Source organism: Microcebus murinus, chromosome X (genome assembly GCF_040939455.1).
Source record: "Microcebus murinus isolate Inina chromosome X, M.murinus_Inina_mat1.0, whole genome shotgun sequence".
NCBI lineage: Eukaryota > Metazoa > Chordata > Mammalia > Primates > Cheirogaleidae > Microcebus > Microcebus murinus.
In genome coordinates this window covers 86494448-86517593 of record NC_134136.1, presented here as the reverse complement: position 1 = coordinate 86517593, position 23146 = coordinate 86494448, and the positions used below count along the sequence as shown (strand labels likewise).

The 23146-nt window shown below is 48.9% G+C and overlaps 1 protein-coding gene across 2 annotated transcripts in view; it reads right to left on the bottom strand.

Moving 5' to 3' along the window:
• Positions 1-372: 372 nt before the first annotated feature.
• The window catches only part of WWC3 (WWC family member 3), a 117678-nt gene continuing 94904 nt past the window's right edge, over positions 373-23146 (bottom strand). The window contains exons 12-23 of one of the 2 annotated variants that reach the window (XM_012784852.2): positions 18810-18930; positions 17819-17893; positions 17192-17278; positions 15673-15865; positions 14549-14707; positions 13989-14140; positions 12325-12490; positions 9034-9198; positions 6076-6168; positions 4759-4986; positions 4227-4354; positions 373-3029 (exon numbers count right to left, since the gene is read on the bottom strand). In XM_012784852.2, coding sequence (XP_012640306.2) covers positions 2963-3029; positions 4227-4354; positions 4759-4986; positions 6076-6168; positions 9034-9198; positions 12325-12490; positions 13989-14140; positions 14549-14707; positions 15673-15865; positions 17192-17278; positions 17819-17893; positions 18810-18930 — 1634 coding nt within the window. In that variant the 3' untranslated portion in view covers positions 373-2962. The remainder of the gene's footprint in view (positions 3030-4226; positions 4355-4758; positions 4987-6075; positions 6169-9033; positions 9199-12324; positions 12491-13988; positions 14141-14548; positions 14708-15672; positions 15866-17191; positions 17279-17818; positions 17894-18809; positions 18931-23146) is intronic. The other variant, XM_075999434.1, reaches the window with a different exon arrangement.

The window sequence follows — 23146 nt, the reverse complement described above, 5'->3', positions numbered from 1 at the left end:
TTTGACTGGGCACAGGGGCTCACACCTGTAATCCCAGCACTTTGGGGGGCTGAAATGGGAGGATCACTTGAAGCCAGGAGTTCAAGACCAGCCTGGGCAACATAGCGAGACCCCATCTCTATTAAAACAATTTTAAAACTTAGCAGGGAGTGGTGGCACATGCCTATGGTCCCAACTACTCAGGAGGCTGAGGCAGGAGGATGGCTTGAGCCCAGGAGCTCGAGGTTGCAGTGAGCTATGACTGCACCACTGCACTCCAGCCTGGGCAACAGAGCAAGACCCTGTCTCAAAAACAATAAATAAAACATGTTTTTATATATTTAAGTCTCCATAATTAAACCTTGTTTCCACAAAACACACATTTCCACTCTATTCTTAAGGCAAGTTAGTTTAATTTTATAGAAGAAATATTTTCAAACAATACAAATGACACAATTAGAGAGAACAGTGACAAAAACAAAGAGATGAATACTGATTATAACTTATTCCAACAGAAGGTTACTTATTTCTGCAATTATCAACCAAAGCCTGACAATTCAGTGACTCAATGAAGGGAAAGCCAAATTCTCTTTTACATGCAGTACTGTTTCCGAAGAACGCTGGGGGCAGAATTCTGACGGTTTTTGGACCAGAAGTGCTGTACAGCCTGGCAGAATTCTCATTACAAGGCCCACTAGATGGCCAAATTTAAACCTCAGATGAAAACCCCCCTTAAGCCCATAGGACTTCCATTTTCTGGTGTGTGAGATATTTGAGGGGGGTGGGCAGTGGTAACTAAGCAGAACCACCTTCTGAACGAGAAGCACCGCGGGGTGCACCGCCACCGGCCTGCACAGACCGCCACTCTCCGCTGTCACTCACTGGCCCCAGAGCGGACACGGGCAGGGGCCAGGGGAGGCAAAGGGAAAGGTGGCAAGCACAGTGCTCTCGGACTGCCCCCAAAGCAAGGCTGCCTTTGCTTCTTGCGGTGCAGCGGTGGGATTCTTCTAGAAAACCCTTAGTGGGACAGGGAGGGCGGCACTCCAAACAGAAATCGGCATAAACTGGGCAGTGAAACTGATTGAAAACACTTGTGTGGGGCTTTCTGTACTGGCACAGTGGGTGCTCCCCACATTGCCACTTGAAGGAGCTTGGCGGAAAAGGTGCCTCAAAACCCCAGCTGGCTTACAGAGCCGACATAGGCTCGGAGTCCAGGGGCTCGCCCCACCCCCGAGGCAGAAAGGAGCTGTCCCCACACACCCTGGGGTGCAGCGCAAAAGGGTTCTTTGCTGGAGTTGAACATTTCAACAGCTGGGGGCCTAGACAGACTTTGAGGCTGTCTATCTACTTCTGTGGTGGGCACATATAAAAAGGAATTGGCAAGAAAAAAAAAAAAAAGAAAAGAAAAGAAAAAAGCAAGACCAGAGGCAGAAATATATAGCAAGAGACACCAGCTGTGAAAAGCATAAAGTTTTCAGTCTTACCACCACTGACAAATGCCATTGTCTGTGATAGGTCGAGTGTCAATGAAATGCTTTTACAAAATTCATTTTTAATAAATGTAAAAAGGAAAGTGGGTTATACAAGGGGAGGTTACAGACCAAAGGGAGAGAGGAAAAACCTGATTAAAAGGGACATTTCAAAAAAAAAAAAAAAAAGGGACATTTCCAAGGGAGGAAAGACCCAGGAAAAGAGAGTTCTGTTTTCTTTGACATTTCCTGTGACCCACCTCGTTCACTCATGCGAGGTGTCATAAAACAGAGTGCATTTCATGGATAATAAATACGTATTAGGCAAAATATTTATATCATTTGGCATTTAAAAGAATAATGGCATATTTTTATTATATTAAAATGTATTTTTTCCTCATGAGCTAGTTCTCACATTTCTTGAGGAACATCGGGTAAACCGCAGCACGGGGGCGTTCTCATTTAAATCAAATTTAAATCAGATCCTACAACTGCTCACCGGGTAACTCCAGTTACCCATGTCCTTCCCTCCCCCTTCAAAGGTGATCGTGTCTATGTTGTAAGTGCTATGTTCACCCACAGAGTCACTGAAAACGGGCATTCCCAGTTCCTTTTTCACTTTCCTTCATGACACAGTGGCATGGCCGGAGTTCCCCACCACCCTCCTAGTCTGTTGCCATCAGACGGGGTGGGTGGGAAGCAGGCTGCACACGGTCAGAGAATGGGCAGCGTGGACAGCCACCGTGGACAGGCAGGCTTGTCAAGCCCGGGACATGGAGGCTCTGTCACCTGCTTCAGACCCATGGGGGGCACAGAAAGATGCATCAGAAGACAACACAGAAATGAGGAGCAGTCAAGCGTGCAGTCCGCACGGGAGACTGGCCCTGCAACGCACACATGCTCGTGAACTATGATCAAACTGCTGAAGGTGACATTTTGACATAACACGAAGAAAGTGAACGTTTACAATATACGTGGTAAATGCACATATGAGAAACTGATACAAGTGACAAATTTAGCACAGTGTTTGCATTTCAGGTGTTAAAAACAAAACCGGCCCCAAGCTCCATTCTATTGCATGACAAATACTGAAGAACAAAATTTCAGTCTTAAAATACATCTTAAAGTCAGTATTTTCCTTCAAGGAAAAAAAAGTACTATAAATAAATTACGATACAGTGAATTTGCCTGAACTCACTTCGTTTCTGTCTTCCAGCCTTTAAGTCAAATAAAACAGCGTTAAAAACTGTACATTCTTAACACGATAGTTGATCTTTTATAAAATTACCTGTCTTCAGAGATGTCGATTTCACAACAAGGAAAAACCAAGCCTTGTTGCCGTCACTATTATAAAATATATATGTATAGATATATGTGGTTTTCTTTTTTTTTTTTTTTACAAAATGTGTATATTAATAGCTTTGCACAAATATTTTAAAGACAAATTTAGCTAGTCTAAGAACTTCATGAAAATAAACAGGCAGATAAATACTTCATGTGCACAATGCACTACATCAAACGTCGTCGGCTGGGAGAGGAGGTATGTTAATCCTTGGTCGTGTAAAAAATGCTATCTTCTCCCTGGGATTGGAAAGAATGACAGGTTAGTGGCAGATCTGAAGATACCGAAAGCTGCCAGCTTTCACATCAGTCCCCAACAGCACAACTGTTTGTAGAGATTCTCCAAATTTTAATATAGGTTATGAAGCCCCATAATGGCAGGGGTTTATCTCCAGTGCCTAGAACAGTGCCTGGTATATATCGGGTCCTCCAGAAATATTTATTAAGAAATGATTGAAAAAGTGGGAAACTATATGAATATTAAGGGTATATAAAAATTAAGGCTAAAAGTCAGGCATATATTATTCAGCCATAGAAAGGAGTGAAGTTACAATGTGGATGAACACTGAGAACATTCTGCTGAATGAAAGAAGTCAGACGCAAAAGGCCATGTACTATATGATCCCAATTCTATGAAACAGTCAGAAGAGGCAAATCCCTAGAGACTGAAAGCAGACTGGTGGCTGCCAGAGCTGGGGAGGGTGAGAGTGACTGCTTAATGGGTATAGGGTTTACTTTTGGGGTGATGAAAATGTTTTAAAACTAGACAGAGGTAGTGCTTGCTTTTGAACTGTCACTTTAAAATGGTTCATTTTATGCTATATGAATTTCACCTTAATTTTGCAGACACAAAAGAATACAGATATATCTGTACAAATCCCCTGATATAAAAAACAAAAACAGGCAAAACTACTCTATGCTATTAGAATCCAAGGCAGTGGTTACTTAAATAACCACTGAGTGTTGGGAAATCTGGGGGTGCAAATGATGTTCAATTCTCACACGTTGAGTTTTCGACAACTTGCAAAGGTGACATGTATATGTATGTAAATCACTGTTATTTATAAAAGCAAACATTTACAAAGCAGCAGCATGTTATAAAATAGAGCAGTTGAATAAATTGTATCTACTAAAGGAAACATGACAGTCAAACAAGATAAGGGATTATGTTGCAACAGGGGATCTTTTAATTTGAAAACGCTAAATGCAAAACTGAACCACGTTATGATCATAGGTGACATGAAAAAAAGTGCGTAGAAAAAAAGATCAGGAGAAAATGCTACCGGTAGTGGGGATGCTGGTTACAGTGGACTCCTGTTTTGTTCTCGATCTCCCATGGGTTTTTTCAACACTTCCTGTATTTGCTGTCATAGCAAAGGTACAGGAGTAAGAAAGCGGTGACAAGCGAGCCAGCACAACTCTGCGCCTCTCCCATACCTGAAGGTCTGCACCGGGATGGGCTCTTTGTTGTTCTGTGTCCGCAGCTGGTAGATCTCCTTAGAGGCCTTCTTCAACATCTTCTCCGCTGCCTGTTCCTGATGGTAGTCGAGTTTGGTCTGCCGTGTCTGGAATGGCAACGTTTCATGAAAAGACGTTTTTATTGCTATGTTTTAAGCAAGAATGAATGACTCCACTCCCAGTCCTGGGGTTGGAGTGGGGGGAGAGGCCCCTCCCCCAGCCCCACGGGGAATTCTTCACAGGGATGCTAGGGGTGGCTGGAGGCAGACTCGGGACCCAGAACATTCCCCCCACCACATGGGGAGGGCCCGAGCATCCTTCATCCAGTTCCCAAAGCGCACGTGGGCGCCACTGCAAACGGCAGCCTCCCGCCCCACGAGGGAGAGCACAGCTCCATAAGACAAGTTCCTGGACCGTTCAAATTGCAATTTCATCACCCCAGACGCTCAGTTCCGAGCCCACGCACAGCTGGGCGAAAGGCCGTGCCGCGAGCAGGCTGGCGGGCACTCACCTGCCTCTCGGCCTCCTTCAGCAGGCTGCGGAAGCGCTCGTCCCGCAGCACCCAGTTCGGGAGGTCAGTCTGGCCTCGCAGCTGGGCGTCCTCCAGCCGCTGCCTCAGCTCGCGAAGGGCGCAGAGCTCCTCGTTCAGCTGCCTCTGCCGCGTTCTCGATGCCTGGAGATCCAGCTCCAGGTCCAGGGACGTGCGGGCCACGAGCTCGGCCAGGGAGGACCTGCAGGACTGCACGAGACAGAGGCCATGAGTGGGCGCCCAGCACCGCGCAGGGCAGGCTCAGCCTTCTAGAAGGCTCTTCTACAACCAATAAGTAGGAGACGCGTGAGGCACAGGTATTTCTCTAAGCATGGTTCAAGGTTAGAGAAACACCTGGATTTGGGTAAGATAAATGTAAATCTCTAGCTCAATATCAAGGTTAATAAATAGCAAATTGTTTTGTTTTTAACGATGACCTATGTATTTGCAAAAGTGTGGAGCAGTAGATGCTCTTATATGGGGCTGGCCGGATCAAAAATGGCCCCATTTTTCTGAAGTACCATTTGGTAATATATGTCTAAAGCAAACTTGCATCTGAAAGGCACAACTGTCAACATGCGAAGTGGTCCAACTAAGGTTTATGACAGAAAACAAAAACCCTAAATCTATAATAACAGGACATATATACTCTTTTCTCAAGAAAGAAGAGCCAGTTACATAGACATGGACAAATGTAAATATTTACATAGACAAATGTAAATATTTATTACATTTAACAATGTAAACACCATGAATTATCTGAAATCATGATATGATCTGAAGAAGTACTCGTGACATTATGACATTATATTTGTTAAGTAAACAACTAAATTAAAATGTTTCCTTTTAATTAATATGACTATAAACATTACCTAAAATATTATCTTTTTTTTTTTTTTTTTGAGACAGAGTCTCGCTTTGTTGCCCAGGCTAGATAGAGTGAGTGCCGTGGCGTCAGCCTAGCTCACGGCAACCTCAAACTCCTGGCTCAAGCAATCCTCCTGCCTCAGCCTCCCAAGTAGCTGGGACTACAGGCATTCGCCACCATGCCCGGCTAATTTTTTGTATATATTAGTTGGCCAATTAATTTCTTTCTATTTATAGTAGAGACGGGGTCTCGCTCTTGCTCAGGCTGGTTTCGAACTCCTGACCTCGAGCAATCCACCCGCCTCAGCCTCCCAAAGAGCTAGGATTACAGGCGTGAGCCACCGCGCCTGGCCTAAAATATTATCTTTTAACGTTTGTAAAAATAATTCCCAGGGCAAACATAGATTCCATATTTCTTTACACGGCACACACCTGCTTATAGCGAAGGGTTCGTCTTTCCAAAGTATTTCGGACAAAGGGGGACTTCCGGGGCAGCGTCGAACTGTCACTGTCACTACGATAAAGCTGCACCAAAAAGAATGATGTTCAGAAACAATTTCTCAGAAATTCAGCATTCATTCTGTGTGTGTACTCGGAGTGGGATTATTTCCTTTCTCCTTCCCAGGCGCTCAAACACACTTAGGACTTTTGGTATTTTTACAAGGTCTTTGGGTTTCAGTTATAAACAAGAATTTCAGGTAAAATGAAAAAAAAAAAAAAAAACAAAAAAACAAAACCTCCACCCCATTTCCAGGCTAATCGAGTCAAGATAATCTTTGTTTTGTGAATACCAACGCCGATTGGTATCATGTGTGGCTCTCAGGAAGGCCCGCACTGCCCTCAGCACATTTTGTTTTTTTTGTTTTTTAAGAGACAGGGTCTTGCCCTGTCACCCAGGCTGGAATGCAGTGGTGCAATCACAGGTCACTGCAGTCTTGAACTCAAGTGACCCTCCTGCGTCAGCCTCTTGAGTAAGTGGAACTACAGGTACACACCACCATGCTTGGCTGATTTTTTAAAATCTTTTTAATAGAGGCGGGTCTCACCATGTTGCCCACGCTGGTTTCGAACTCCTGAACACATGTGATCCCACCCCCACCTCCAAAAGTGCTGGCATTACAGGCATGAGCCACTGTGCCCAGCCATGGTTCACTTTTTATCAACTGTTCTCATTTGTCATATTTCTAACTTTGGCCAGAACTGGAAAAAAATGGCTTTCCAGAAAAGAGAGACTCACTGCGGTAGTAAGACAAGCTGACATCACCAAGTGCCACTGTGTCAGTTAAGGTACAAGGTCTGCTTTTAAAAAGGAAAATGAAGAATGCCTTCTTTATGGGAGTCAAGTCATTACAGACTTCATTTGGTGGCAGGGTCTCACCTCAGGATCGGTGTGTTCTTGTGTGAAAGCGACATCCTCACCTTGTGGCCTCGTTTTCTGGGCCAATGAACCCAACACACTCGAAATGCACAGCCTGGCAGCTTCCCTGGCCTGCATTCACACCCGCATATGTAACAACAATGCAGCCTCTAAAAGCACGGCCACCAAGTGCGGAGGACCCCGCCATCTCTCTCTAGGTAAGCAAAGCACTGGCCTCTTTCCCAGCCCCTCCTCATAAGCCACCGTGAGCCACGCCCTGGTGGCCCTGCAAGAGCCCGGGATGAGGAGGGCCAAGGGGACAGTCTTCCATCTATATCTGGCCGTTCACTCTGGCATCAGCCTCCATGGGGCCGAAGTGTGACAGGATGGGACCTTGTGCTAGCAGGCCAGCTGCCAGCAGGGACACTTCAGATCTGCCAGAACAGCTGCGGGTCTCTCGAACGTGGCACAGGGGCAGTTCAGGCCATCTAGGTCCCCAGCTGTGGTTGCTCATGCCGGTGCAGTAAAGGGGTCACCTTGCCTGGCTCCTGAGGGCAAACTAAGGCCCCAGAATGTCCTGCCTGGTAAGTGTCTTGGTTAAGCGGAGGCAGGGGGGCAGGCCCGCAGTCTAGGTTAACAGTGTGATTTAGGTGGGGACCTTGGCCCATCAGCTTGACCTCTGGAGGGGCTGGAAACTGAGGTGAGCCATGCTGGCCACCACTATGCTCCTGTGACCAACACCCCATAAAACCCTGGACACCAAGGCGCAGGTGAGCGTCCCTGGATGGCAATACTCTGCGTGTGCTGTCACCATCGTGACTGGGGGAAACAAGAGCCATCTACTCAACTAGGCCAGGAGAGAACTGGAACCTGCCACCTCCTGAACACGCTCTCTACACCTCTCCCTCCACTCCCTTCAGTCTGTGCCTCTCACTGTCACAAACCGTGCCCGTGAACACGACAGCTTTCTGAGCTCCATGTGTCCCAGCCAATTTCCGTGCCTCAGGTGGGATGGGGGGTTGGAGACCCCTGAACTGTAACTCTGATGTCTCCTCCGAGGGTCTGAGGAGCTTTTTCGCTCCAATGACCTGGCGCTCGCTCTGCCCGCCGCACAGAGCCAGCTCCTTGGCAGCCCCAAGGGCAGGCGCTTTCGGCAGCAGCCCTGATTCAGAGGCGCAGGAGGGGTCAAGGCTGCCCTCAACCCAGATGGCCCATCCAGGCCACTGCATCACGACCAGTCATCCTTAAAAGCCCTCTCTGTCCAAGTCTGTGCCATCGCCGTCACACTGCCACTGTTGGCCGTCCTGCCCCACGCTGTCCTGCCTTTAATGACCACATGGCTCAGGTCTCCCCTCCAGCTGCTTGGGGCTCTCCACCTTGCATTAGATGGCTGGGTGGTTCTCCCACGTTAGAACCATCTGGGAGCTTCCAAAAGCTTTGCTGCCCAGGCCCCACCGTGACCCATGGCGAATCTCTGGGGTGGGCCCCGGGCGCCAGTATTTGGCGAGGTCCCAGCACAATCTGACTGCACGGTGCAGCCAACGCTGAGAACCGCTGAGCGTGTCCCACCTTCACCCACAGGCTGCGAACTTACACGTGGCCGAGTCCCTGCCTCAGCGCCCAGAGCCCCCTAGGCTGCCGCCCACCCTCCTACCAGCGCCTCGGCTGCACGTGAGGCCTCCTCACCACCCGGAGCTCCCGGCCTCCCAGACCTCAGCACGCTCAACACAGTCCCTGTTTCGACTTGCTCCTTACAGCGATAGGGAAAGAATTCGCCCCACTTCCTGACCATGTGAAAATCTGGGGGAAAGTGAATTGGAATCCTGAAGAAACGCAGAATCTGCTGAGCATGCGAGAGAGCAGGAGGTACCTGCACAACACGGTTTCATCCCACGTGCCCAGGGTGCTCGCTCGCTGCTGTTATTTGTGTGACTGCATGTGTCTTTTAGCATAAATAGTAAAAGAGAAAACACAACAAAGGGAATAAAAAAAAGAAAATGTTCCAGACAGGTGGCAAAGGAATTCCAACTTACTCTGCAAACATACTGGCTTCGTGCTCCAGGCGAGAAGGTTTGAGATCGCACGATTGTGCTACTCCGAACAAAAGGGGCCCCCCGGGCCCGGCGGCCGGGCCGCTCCTGCAGGACACTCGCTGCTGCTTCTGGGAAGAGATCTTCTGTGTTGGTTTCCTTGTCAATCTAGGGAGTAGCGCACCATGAGCATGGCTTCTTCCGTAACACGAGCACTGAACTCAGGGGGAACCACTCTCACTTTTCCACTTGGAGGTTTAACTGGCGTGTCCCATGTCTCACATGCAGAATGGAACCGCTGATATTCCCCCCCAAAAGAGCCCCCCACGGGGGTCTCTACTTCTCCATTTGTTCATGCAAAAAACATCTCAGTGTCATCCTGACTCCTGATCTCTTTGGCACACCCCATCTCTGGTCCAAGAGCAAATCCCAATGGCTCTAGGTTTAAGATCAAGTGGGTTTTGACCACTTGTCAGCAGTCCTTCACCTGAGTCGTCATCATCTCACGCCCAGATCAGTGCACGGGGGTCTCACTGGTCTCCCCTAGTCCACACCCCCTGCCCCTCATTCTGTTCTCAGCACAGCAATCAGGGAGATCCCAGGAAAACCAAAGTCAGGCCCTGCAATTCCACTGCTAGGTACATACTCCAAAGAGCTAAAAACAGGTGTTCAAACAAATGTCTGCACACGAATGTTTGTAGCAGCACTATTCAAATAGCCAAAAGGTGGAAATAGCCCAAATGTCCATTGACGGGTGAATGGATCAACAAAATGTGTTCTGTCCTTACAAGGGAATGTCATTCAGCCATGACAAGGAATGAACTTCACACATGACACCATGTGGATGAGCCTCGAAAACATTATGCTGAGGGAACGAGCTCAGACACAAAAGGCCACAGGTTATATGATTCCATTTACATGAAACATTCAAAATGGCCAAATCCACAGAGACAGAAGGGAGATTTTGGTGGCTGCCAGGGAGGGGAATGGGGAGTGACTGCTGAATGGGGACAGGTTTTATAGTGCTGTGGAACTAGACAGACGTGGTGGATGTGCAACACTTGTGAGTGTACTAAATGCCACTAAATTGTACACTTTTAAATGGTTCGGTTTATGTTATGTGAATTTCACCTCAATAAATTATTTTAGAAAAAAACTAACCAAAAAACCCTTAAGTCAGATCATGTCACCACTGGGCTCAAAACCGCCCACCAGTGTTCCACACCTCTCAGAGAAAAGCCAGGGGCCTGAGTGGGCCCCACGCAATCCAGCCCCTTTAGCCAACTCCTCAATCCTCCCTCCCCGGCCCCTGGCAACCACCATTCCACCCTCTGTCCCTGTGAATTTCACTACTCCAGGTACCTCACATGAGCAGAATCACATAGCATTTGTCTTTTTGTGCTTGGCTCTGAGAGTGGAAAAATCAAATTAAAATGTTTTTTTCTATCCTTTTGGAGGACAATCAATCATGGAGGCGTCATGACTGATTAAACCATTGGCCATTGGTAATCAACTCCAACTCTACCTTCAGCCCCTCTCCCCTGCTTGGGAGCTGGGGGTAGGACTGAAAGTCCCAACCCTCTAGTCCTGCCTGGGTCTTTTCAGGTGACCAGCCTCAGCCTGAAGCTACCTAGGGTTGCCAGCCAGCAGTCAACTTGTTAGCATACACACAGACATTATTTTGGAGATTCTAAGGATTTTAGGTGCAGTATGCCAGAAAACAGGTCAAAGATCAAATACATATTTTACAATATCACACTGGCTTATTTCACTCAGCATGATGTCCTCAAAGTTCATCCATGGCATAGGAGGTGACAGAATTTCTTTCCTTTTAAAGGCTGAGTTTATCCATTCATCCACTGATGGACACTTAGGTTGCTTCCACCTCTCGCTCACTGTGAATAACGCTGCCATGAACACGGGTGTGCAAATATCTCTTCGAGATCCTGCTTCCAATTCTTTTGGATACGTATCCAGAAGTGGGATTGCTGGATCACAGGGTAGTTCTATTTGTAATGTTTGGAGGACCTGCCATACTGTTTCCATAGCAGTTGCACCATTTTATAATCCTGATCTTTCTAAAATGTCAATATAAATTTACATCTCTAAATGTAAACCCTTTCTAAAATTGCAAGCCTCTCTAAAACTGAGAACCCCCCTTACCACCCATCTTATTGTCCAGCAGCCCCTTTGACTATCTGAAACACTCTCAGACGCTAATGACCCATCCTCGCTGTCTTGGCTTCCCTCTTGAGGATGGGAGGGATGTGTGACGCCCACAGAGACAGAGCGTGATGTGGTAAAGGACACACGATTGGGGCATCTAGGTGATGGGTATACAGGTTTCGTTGTGTTATTCTAGCAACTTTTCCATTGATTTAAAGGTTTTTGAAATTAAAATTTGAGGGAGGGGGAAACACCACACTGGCCTCCCATGGCCACTCACCATGATTTGGACTGCTGCTTGTCAAGGTCTAAGAGAAGAGAACAAGGACAGTCACTGGCAGCCTGGTACAGAACAACTACTCCGGGCCTGCCGTAGGGGCTGCAGCTTGGGACGCCGCCTGAGGCGACAATTTTACTTTGTGTTTCAGGGTGAGGGCAGGGGCCAAGGTGATAACATGTTCTTGTAAGCTGAATAGTCTGGGAAACGAAGTCTCAAAAGAGCACTGGTACAGTGTCTTCCAACCTCACTGGGCCCCGACATTTGTCACTGGGGACATGACAGATTTCCTCCTTGAAGATGTGGTGACAAGCACAGCTAAGATCAGACGACGAGAAGGGGCAAAAGCACGCTTTGCTGATCGCAATGTTACAAAGGAGGAAGAGTAGTTACAAGAGTCCAAAACCTTCCGGACTCGGGAAACTTCCTGAAGACAGGAGTGGATCAGCACATGCAGGCATGGGAAGGAGTCAAAGTCCACCTTTTTAGCATAGCTGGCCTTTCCTTGCAATCTAAAGTGCAGACATTTCTACCACAGCTGCTGTGCTCATTTTAAGGCCTTTACAGACCGTAGACCATTCACTTCTTTTCCTCAATTCCCAGTAAAATATGGACTTCCCCACGTGCCACAACCCCACGTCACCGGGTGAGTTTGCAGGCCAGCCACACCGTTCCCCTCCTGCCTGTGAGCCCACCGGCTCAGGCGTCCTTTACAGCATCTCCTCTGCCCGCCCCCTCGTGCCTGCCTTGAAGGATTTGGGGGCAAGGAGCCCCTCCTTCCAAGGCAGTGCCTGCTATCCTACAGCAAATGCCGGGGAGCTCTGTGAAACCCCTTGACGTTTCCTACTCACCTTAAGAGGCGGGGGCTGAAGTTTCTCAGGGCGGTAAGGATCTGCCTGGCCAGCAAATGCATGTCCCTGGATGGCGTTGACTCCGACACAACAGGGCTCCGGGTACGGGGGGCTGGTCTGGGTGCAGTTGCTGCAGCCACTATCCACCGAGTCGGCCTGCCAGCTCCTAAAAGCCCACAAAATGGTCATTCAAGGGGCTTCTTTCGTGCAGCATGCATTCATTCATTCATTTATTTGAGACAGAATCTCGCTCTGTTGCCCAGACTAGAGTGAGTGCCGTGGTGTCAGCCTAGCTCACAGCAACCTCCAACTCCTGGGCTCAAGCGATCCTTCTGCCTCAGCCTCCCGAGTAGCTGGGACTACAGGCATGCGCCACTATGCCCAGCTAATTTTTTTTTTCTCTGTATATTTTTAGTTGGCCAATTAATTTCTTTCTATTTTTAGTAGACATGGGGTCTCGCTCTTGCTCAGGCTGCTTTCGAACTCCTGACCTTGAGCGATCCACCCGCTTCGGCCTCTCAGAGTGCTAGGATTACAGGCGTGAGCCGCCACGCCCGGCCTCGTGCAGCTTTTAGAGCACAGTGGTAGAGGCACGTGATAAAACCTATTTCTTTCCAAAGATTGAAGACGGTTGCTTCTCTCATGAAGTAAAGGTGCATTTGTCTGTCCTGAGGAAGACAACACTTCAAGGACTTTCTTTAAAAGGGGTCTCTCTTTATCACCAAGTACAGCTGCTGAAGATACCAGAAAACCACTTCCTGTCCATCCCTGAACACGACGCCCTCCCTCTCTGCCGTGCGCTATCCCTTTTGAAAATAAACTCCCCTCTAACTACATTCAGGCAAAGCCACTGGGAGGACGCGGGAAGCTCTGGGAAGAGGCTGCTCTTTCTGGGACAATGTGGAAGCAAAGCAACATGACAATGCTCCGGAGAGGACCGACAGGAGCCGGTCCCAGAGCAGCTCGTTCTCCTGAGCTATTCGGCTGCTTCGTGCAGGTCTCCCCAGAGCGAGGGCTCGCCCACGGGCTGCTTTAGGTGACATGATCCCATCTTGAGGAAACATCCAGAACGGCCAACTCCAGAGACAGAAAGCAGGTTCATGGCTGCCAGGGGCTGGGGGAGGGGAATGGCAGTGACTGCTAACAGGTGTGGGGTTTCCATTGGGAGTGATGAAAATGCTCTAAAATGGACTGTGGTGACAGCGGTGACTGTGACTGTCCTAAAAACCGCTGAATCACACAGTTTAAATGGGTGAATTGTACGGCAGATAATTATATCTCAATAAAGCTGTTCATAAAACTCCCCAAGAACTGCAAGGGACCTTACCGTATCTGACGCTGGCAGAGCAAAGTCACCCCAGAGCCCACTCCTGAGGGAAACTCTGGGACAGGAGGGGGTGGAAAGCCCGCATGAGTGCTAGGGGACAGCCCGGGTCAGCACTAAGTGCCCCGCCAGAACCCCAGCTTCTGGGCAGGGGGACGGAAGAACCGCCCGGCACGTCCTACAGAGATGTGTGGCTGAGAAAAGCAACCGCGCCTCGAGGAGGGCCACGGCTGCCCGGCTCTGGCCACCTCATCTCCCTGCAGGTTTTCAAGAGCTTATCGCCCGGGGGTCGCCGCGCCTTTGACGCGGGGAGGATGGCGTGGCCCGGGCTGGCTCTTACCGCTCCGACACGGCCTCGGCCTGCTCTTCCTTCTGCGCCATCTCCACGGTCTCCTCCTCGGTGCGCCCCAGCTTCACGCGCTCCTCGGCCAGCTCCCTCTCCACCGCCTGCAGCTGCGCCGTGGTTTTGGCCAGCAGCGCCGCCACCTCGTCCTGCAGGAGACAGGCCCTCAGCCGTGCAGCGCTGCCCCAGCCCCGCCACGCGGCAGGTGGGCCACCACCCAACCGCCAAGCCCCTAATCCCCCCTCCCCGGCCCTCTGTTCAGCAGGGGGGCATTTATGTGGCCTTTTCCTACAGCTCTCAGGGCCCAAACGTAAAAGTGACCAACATGCCACCCATGACCATGCACAAGTTTGCGTGAAAAAGGCATTCTCATGCAATGGCCATGAGCATGAACGTGTCCCACGCTTATCACCTCCCTTGATGCTCAATTATCTTCATCACCACGGCATTCTGCCTTTAAGTCTACACAGATGCTTCTTGGACATGAATGACTTCCCCAAATAAAAGCCAGTCTCAGAGCCACGAAAGCAGTAGCTCCTTAAAGCGCAGCCAAGTACCGTCTTGCTGGAGGCGGGGTCCCCTGCCGAGCTGTCGCCTGCACACCCGCTCTCCCTGGTCCTCGGCGGCTCGGGGCTGGTGAAGACCTGGACGGGGTGCCAGCGCAGCTGCATGTCACTGGAACTGTCGTAGTCAGCCAAGTTAATCTGAGCAATGCCCTAGGGGTGTCAAACAAAGCCAGAACAGGCACGGCATGATTTCACCGTAACAACTGGAGTCCTTTAAAATACCAAGCTCACCCTTTAATCTTAACCAAAAAAGGCATAAAATATTTCATTCCTGTTAAAAGGACTGCAGCACAATGAAAGGGGTCTCAGAAGATCCTAATGGGGGTGGCACCCCGGTCACTTGTTCGGCCCAATCAGAAAGTGCTCGAAAGAGAACAGGGGCAGAACAGGGGCAGCCTGGAGCGCTGGGTCAGGCCCAGGGCTCTGCCACTTGAAGAGCCACTGATTCTCTCAGGGACTGTTGAAATGAGAAAGCACTGCTGAACTCTCACCCCGTAATTCTGGGGCTCAGGGGATGGGACTAAAGGGGAAAACTCCAGCCATGGAGAGAAATCACCCCCAGTTTCCAAACCCTGGCTGGGCACCGGACGGCTGGTGTACCCAGGACATACCGCCAGCTCTCTGCAGCCCTAATTCTATGGTTGCCACATAAAATACAGGGCATTTAGGTAAATCTGGATTTCAAATAAAAAATGGATTTTTTAAAAGTCTAATCAAGTCTCAAATAGACATGGAATATACTTAAAGAATATCCATAATTTATCTGAAATTTAAATTTGACTGACCACCCTATATCTTTATTTGCTAAACCTGTTAGCCCTGCTGAAAGTGGGGATAACACGGAAGCTATCTCATGGGGGTTTGCAAGTATTAGCTGAGATAATATACATCCCTTTCTGTGTTCCTAGCCACAGAGATTACTTAGCATAGTGACAATGTCAAAGCAACCCGCCACGAGGAAAAGGGAGGATGGGAGAGAGGGAGGGAAGCAGAGATAGAGACAAAAGAGAAGAGAGAGAAAGGCAGAAAGACAAAGACAGACAAAAACTGAGAAACAGAGGGTGACGACAGCACAGAGAAGAGACAGGTGGGGGAGGCCCGCAGCCCGCGCCTACCAGCAGCTCCTCCTGCAGCTGCAGGCTCACCGAGCACACGTACAGCTGCAGAGACTTCGGCGTCAGCGTGCTGGAATGCACGGGGATTCTGAAAACTTCGTTGAACACCAGTGGCGCCTGGAATTCCAGAGCTTTGGAACAGTATGTGCTGGGCGTGCCCGAGTCCAGCGGGGGCAGGTAGACACGGATGTGGCTGGAAGCAGGAGGAGGAGGGGAGACAGGCAGTGCTCCCTGGGGACGCACGGACCCACACCATTGCCCTCTTGGGTGCCCATGGGCAGAGTGTCAAACCCCTTTGGAGAAAGCTCCTTTCCTGACCAAGAGTAAGCCCAGAGGCCGGGCCTAGTGGCTCACATCTGTAATCCTAGCACTCTGGGAGGCCGAGGTGGGCGGATTGCTCAAGGTCAGGAGTTCGAGACCAGCCTGAGCAAAAGCGAGACCTCGTCTCTACTATAAATAGAAAGAAATTCATTGGCCAACTAATATATATAGAAAAAATTAGCCAGGCATGGTGGCGCATGCCTGCAGTCCCAGCTACTCGGGAGGCTGAGGCAGGAGGATTGCTTGAGCCCAGGAGTTTGAGGTTGCTGTGAGCTAGGCTGACACCACAGCACTCACTCTAGCCTGGGCAACAGAGTGAGACTCCATGTCAAAAAAAAAAAAAAGAGTATTCCCAGAGAACTGGCAAGTCCTGGAGATGGGTGGAAGTCGCCTGCAGAGACAGACTTCGCAGGCAGGACTGAAGGTGGCAGAGGGCAAGAGCGCCTGAGCTCTCGGCACAGCTCCCCTGCTGGGTCACCTTGTGTTTCCTGCCCTTTCAGCTGCCAGCCTGGAACTCGCCCAGGAAGGCTCGGATGTTTGTGAGCTGTGCGAAGGTACCAGCAGGCCATGCCGGACCCCAGGGCGGTCCTCAGCCACTCACAGCAGGGCCTTCCGAGGCCTGTAGAAGACTAGTTTGCAGAGAAGACGCCCAGAAGGGGCCCCACTCTGGGATGTGAACGGGCCATTACACGTGTGGTCACCCGCCTGAGTAAGTGGGACCCTCTGTCAGGCACCTCTCTGGGGCCATGAAGCCCAAAGAGGTAGCGATCCCACTAGCAAGGCCAAAGTCACCAGGTGACCCCAACTGGTCCCACTACATATTTCCTTTTCCTTCTCCTCCCGTCAGCTGAGCACGCCCAGGGCCCAGCCAGAGGCCACTTAGCGCACATCAGGACCACAGGGCCAAGTGTGGCTGCTTCATTGCCACCCATTGCTGGGACCTAGGAGGACATTTTCAGCCCAAGTACTACCAATGACAGGTAGGGACTTCCTTAGCGTCAACGGCATGGGACTAGCCTGATTCTGTTACCTTCACCTGCCTCAAATGTTACTCCTGCCTCAAATATGTACTCCTCCATACCTCAGGTAGACACTTATCCCTGGTGTTTTCCTGTAAACTCAGGTTCCCAAAGTGCCCCTTCCCTCCCAAGCCGTGCACCGCCCGGGAGGCGGTGCGAGGCCCCGGGGTGTCACTCACACTTTGCAGTCTTTCTTCACCGCCAGCCCTGCGGGGCTCTTCAGCTGCAGCACGTGCACGAGGAGACACTCGCTGGCGCCGTCGTGCCTAGGAAATGGACCAGGAGTTCACGGACAGCAAGTTCCCCGTGGTGGAGGCGTCCTTCTGACTGAGCTACCATGGTGGCCGCCAACTGTGGGGGATTTGCCCCACCCTACCCTAGGGGACATCTGCGACATCTGGGGACATTTTTTATGGTCACAAGTGGAGGGAGCTACTGCTGGCACCTAGTGGGTGGAGGTCAGGGATGCCCTCATAACAAAGATTGATCCATCTGGCCTCAAATGTCAGCTTCGCACTGCCCTGCTCGCAGGAGCTCGCGGCTGCTGCCTTTATCGAAACTGCAGTTAGAAACCAAACAGTGCCGCGTTGCAAACCGCCTGGGCATCTGTCCTGGGGATGAGGGAAGGACCCCACTAGCTGTGAATTTCAGAGCCTGGGGTGGGGCATGGGTGAGGGAGCAGCACGCAGGTCACGTGGGTCCCCCATCTCGCCTGGCCTGTGTGCAGAGGTGTGAGCCACTGCGTGGGCCCCCACCTACCACAGAGCATCTGTCAGAACAGCAGGGAAGGAGTCTTCAGTACTCACAGGATGCCCACGTGGATCTGGGGGTCTTCGTTACCGCACACGTCCCCGCAGGCACACTCCTCGGCATCTTCGCTCCTAGCACAATCAGAAACCCACCCTGCTCGGTCCACAGCGAACTGATTACTGCAGGTTATGCAGAAGCTCTCTTGTCTTGAGAGAGAGCTTTATTAAAATGCAACATAAATAAAGACATTAAGTGGCTGAAAGGACATGACAGGTCCCCGGAATCCATGGAGGTATCTCATTGGGTACCTGCCTACAAGCTGGTGTTTCTTTTGTATTTTTGTTTTAAGAAAATAACTCTGGGCTGGGTGTGGTGGCTCATGCCTGTAGTCCTAGCCCTTTGGGAGGCTGAGGCAGGAGGACCGCTTGAGCCCAGGAGTCTGAGGCTGCAATGAGCTATGATCTCACCACTGTACTGCAGCCTGGGTGACAGAGCAAGACCCTGTCTGTTACAAAAAAAGAGAAAAGAACTTCATATACCTTTCAAAACCACATATAATATTCAGGGAAATGTTTAAGAATTAACTTTTAAAAAGTTTGCAGTGAGTAAAATGTCCAATCAAAATAAAGCACAGAATTCCAAAAAGTGTCTTGTCATTGCAAAGTGATTCCTATATCTAAGGAAAAAAGGGCAGGAGGGAGTTAATTTCTAACGAATGTCCTTTCTAGAACAGCAGGTCTCTCCCATACATTGATCCACCTTGTTCAGCTCTATCTTTTTCTGGGCCAGGGAGAAAGAAGTCATCGTAGAACTGTGACATGACAGCCAGCCTCCAAATGCCACATAGAAGCCAGAGGGGTTTGCTTTGCAGGTCTCTAAAGCCCAACCTCTCAAAGTTGAAAGAAAGTAGAAAAATATTCTACCCCTGGATATAGAAACAGTTTTGATACATAAAAGTTTCATTATGGACCCTTGGTTTGTACTCGATGGTAACATTGTGCTAAAAGTCTATGCCTGGGGAAGGGAACAACAAGATCAGCTTCTAACCTCTTGGTTAGGGGTTCAAACACCCCGCTGTCGGTGGCCAGTGAGTAATCCGACAAGCACGCGGACACGCGGCGCGCTCTCCTCTCCAACCTCTTGGCACTGTCTTCTCGAAGAGTCACTGCTGCAAACAAGGGACATACCCATGGTCAGGAAATGACGGCACAGGGGACCAGGGACCTCTAAGGTAGAGCACATACTAAGTCACCAAGTGTTCCAAGTGACACACCACAATGTGTACATACATATAAACACCCTGCACTCGACTCTCTTTTTTTAATATTGAAAAATCGAAGAAATGGATTTCTGGCTACTTCTTTAAGAGCTTTCAAACTGTCTGGAAGACACCTGGATGTCTAAATCTCTTTCTACTCCTTCAGTGAGCCCAGAGAACGAAGATGATGGTGAGAAGCCCATTTGAAAACGCACTGTGAGAAGGGCTCTCATGCCACGAAATACACGCCAGCCCAGATGGGGACACGCACTGCGCTTGCCAAGCGGTGGCACTTCTGACTCCTTTATGCTGCTTGGCACTTTCCACATTTATAGAATAAAATACTGTCTTTATAATCAGGAAAAAATTTAATTTCCCAAATAAACCCTAACAAAATTTAGTGACCTTCAAAACAGAGGACACAGTTGGACCCGGACTCATTCTTCAAAAACATGTCCCCAGATTTCTGTGGCCCTCAGGGGAGGAAGGAGGGCTCAGACTGGCTGTCTCAGTAACTGCAGTACCCTCCCCGGGTCCCTGGGGCCAGATTTGCTTCCAGAACTGGCTTCCTGGGAGAGGATGCACTAGGGGCAGCTTAGTGTCATGCTTCACATCTATTTTAGTCAAGAGCAAAGACAGCCATTGAGATGTTCCCTTTCAACATTACAACAACTGTTTCTACCCCTTACCTCACAGCAGTAAGTTCCTTTTAACAAAACCAATGGAAATGCACACGTGATCTTTCTATGGTAAATGTGGATGTGTGCACAGAAATCTTAGCGTTTCATAGAGGGGCAGGCTCGTTAGAATGAAGACTGAGACAGGAAGCCCCGAGCTGGCGACATCCTGCCCAAACGGGTCTGCCACTAACAATGTAGGGTCACTGTGTGGTTGCTGCACTTCTCTTGGGCTATCTAAGCTCCATGAGTTCCAAGTCTTGACATCTGTCCATTCCTAAGTTGAAGGAAATGGTGAGTCCATGGATGACCACCATCTTTTTCACCAAGTTATCATTCATGACAAGTAAACACAAACACGTTAAACAGAGCAAAAAACAGGCCTGCCCCATGGCCACTGGTCTCACAATGTCACCTAGAGACAAAAGTTGGCAATGGCAGCCTGGGGGCGTTACCTACTTCTCTCCCGTTGGCCCGGGATGGAAGCGGGCTCTCTCCTCCAGCTGTCACTGCAGGCAGGGACTCCCGAGTCCAGCCCTCCTCTGCCTCCCTGCCACATGGAGCGACCCAAAGCCCCGGCCCGGAACTACAGATGGAACCTGCCAGTCTGCTGACTCAATCCCAGCAAACAAAACCGACCTCTACTCCTTCCATTCCACGTCCTGACCCTCGGCACACTGCCTTTCAATGCCTCAGGTGACAATCCTCAGCCCCTCCAGCTCACCCGACCTGACAGTGTAATTCTGACCACACTTCCCCCTCGCCTTTACAATGGAAGTCAATGAAGACAGACAGGAAATTAAGGAACTAATCCGCATGGAGCCCAGGCCGAGGCACTGAGCTCACAGGGCAACCAGAAGCCGGAACTGCCGAGAGGAAACGCGTGAAGACCCCACCCCACACACCCGAGTCTGCTCTTGGGCCCCACGGCAGTGAGGTTGACGATGGGGAGAAATGCCAAGGAAGCAAGACATAAAAAATCTTCCAATGTTCATCGCAAAAATCCCTGAGCTACCCATCATTACAGACAGACAAACACTGAGACCCAAGGACATGAACACTGTTTGAGAAAAAGGAAAAAAGTACAATGAAAACCACACTGTGGACAAAGCCACAAGCTGGCATGTTAAAATAGTAAACGCCATTACACTCTGGAAACAAACATACAGAGGGAACAAGTAGTTAAAGGTCTACACAACTTTAGCAGTCATCGTGAATATCAATGGTAAAGTAATGACAATAATGACAACAAGTTACATGAAAGTGAAGCTATATGATATGCCCTCCTTGGCCACACTCCAGCCATCCTAAGCACATCAATTCACTGCACAAAGATGTCCCCACAGCTGGAGCAACAAAGGTGAATGAGGGAATTCCAAGGCCACTTACGGTGAACGTTTCTGTTGAGCCGCATGAAAAGAGATTAAAAAAAAAAAAGTACAAAGTGAAAAAACTGTACAATTTAAGCCAATTGTTTTTAACAGAGTATGAATATAATACAAATATCAATAAATAGATGAGCAAAGTCAAGATTTTTATGGATTCTGATTAGCAAATACTAACATGTAGATGAAAATAGGAAAGTCTTCTAAAATCATCACACATCTGACTTGCAAACCAAGAAAAACAAAACTAGTAAAAATGTAAATTGTGTTCCAGGTTACAGCACACTGCCTACCTCTGTCCTGCCTTCTGGCCCCAATTTAAACCCTAACGGAAGAAATCATTCAGAGCTTGTTTTGCAGGTTTGGGTGATTCTGAGTTTTATCTTACTAAAACTTGCTTGGGGCTCAGCTTAACCTGCACTGTTTCCAACATGACTGATAAATGACAGAGTGGGGTAATATGATGGGTACCAAGATCTAACTTTATGAAGCTATCACGACTCAGGGCCTAGGAGTTCCAACAAGAATCAAGAAAGGCAAGGAGCCCCCTGTGTCCATGCCTGAAGCTGGTTACTCAACCTAGCCCTCTCGAAGCACCCAACAAGACCCATTAACTGGGTCAATTATTTCATTTTTTAAGGATAAAAGTCAATGCGTCCTTAGAACAATGTCTTACAGGAATCCACCACCAGGCGGCAGTGTTGTTTAAAAAAATCTACCACGAGTGTAATCTAACAATCCACCACCAGATGGCAGTGTAAGACAAGAATTCACCACACGTGTAATAATAAGAACTGGCCACCAGATGGCAGTCCAACACAAGAAATCACCACAAGTGTCATATAAAAAACCACCACCAGATGGCAGTGCAACACAAGAAATCATCACCAGCAGCATATAAAAATTCACCACCAGATAGCAGCATCACACAAGAATTCACCATAAATGTCATACAAATATCCACTTTGCTGGTGGCCAGGAGTCCTCAAACTTTTTAAGCAGGGGGCCAGTTCACTGTCCCTCAGACCATTGGAGAATGTGGTGCACATTCCACACATGCGCACTGTGGGCCCGGGACAAGTTGGCTGCTAAGCAGGATAGGCAGCGGCAGCAAAAGCACCAGGTGGGCCGGATAAATGTCCTCAGTGGGCTGTAGTTTGAAGACCCCTGGAGACTCTAAACGTTGTGCATGCAAATATGTTCCAGCCTAAGAAGTTTGAACCAATAATGTCCACCACAGAGTGGGAAGGAAAGATAAAGAAATCAGGATAAGAAATTAGTCTGTTCTTCTTTCCACCCTGTTTTTCCCCTGGCCCAAAGGGTCCCTTGGGCCTTGTGTGGATTTTATGCATAACCAGACTCATATTCTTAAATCTCATCCTTTAAAGAGAAGTTGGTGATGGGGAGAGGAGGGAGACTAAGAGAAAAGTAAGCTTAAGCAATGACAGATGTGCAGTTCAGTCCTTAGTGTGTATTTTCTTTTTTGAGTGAAGGGAATGAACATGGAACAATGGCTCTAAGATTATAAAGAACAAAGCCAATGAAAGTTACTTGTATATGAGAATTATAGAAACAATGTATATGGGGATACCAAAATGTGCTTGCAAACACAGAGAGAAAGACACCAAAATAATAGAGATGCCATAAAGCCATGGGGCAGCCCCAGAACATAATAGCTTCTGTAAGTGCTAACAGACTACTATTTTATAGATAGATCAATCAGCCTGTCTCTCAATCTACCAATCAGCCAATCTCTCAATTTATTAATCAGTCTATCTCATGGATAACAGAATGGTGGCGAATGGAAGAGACCATAATGATCACCTCCTTTAGGGGCAGGTAAGGTGAGACTCAGCGAGTTCAAGGATATGCACAGCGAGTAGTTGACAGGGCAGGGGACAGAATCTTGATCTTTAAGTTGCTAGTCTCTAGCTGTTTCCACTACACCACACTGGTTTTGTATTCTAGCTTTATTTCTACCCTTTGCTGCATAAATACTCAGTAGTATGTTACTAGGGTTTCTCGGCTTCAGCACCATTGACATTTTGGGCCGGATCATTCTTT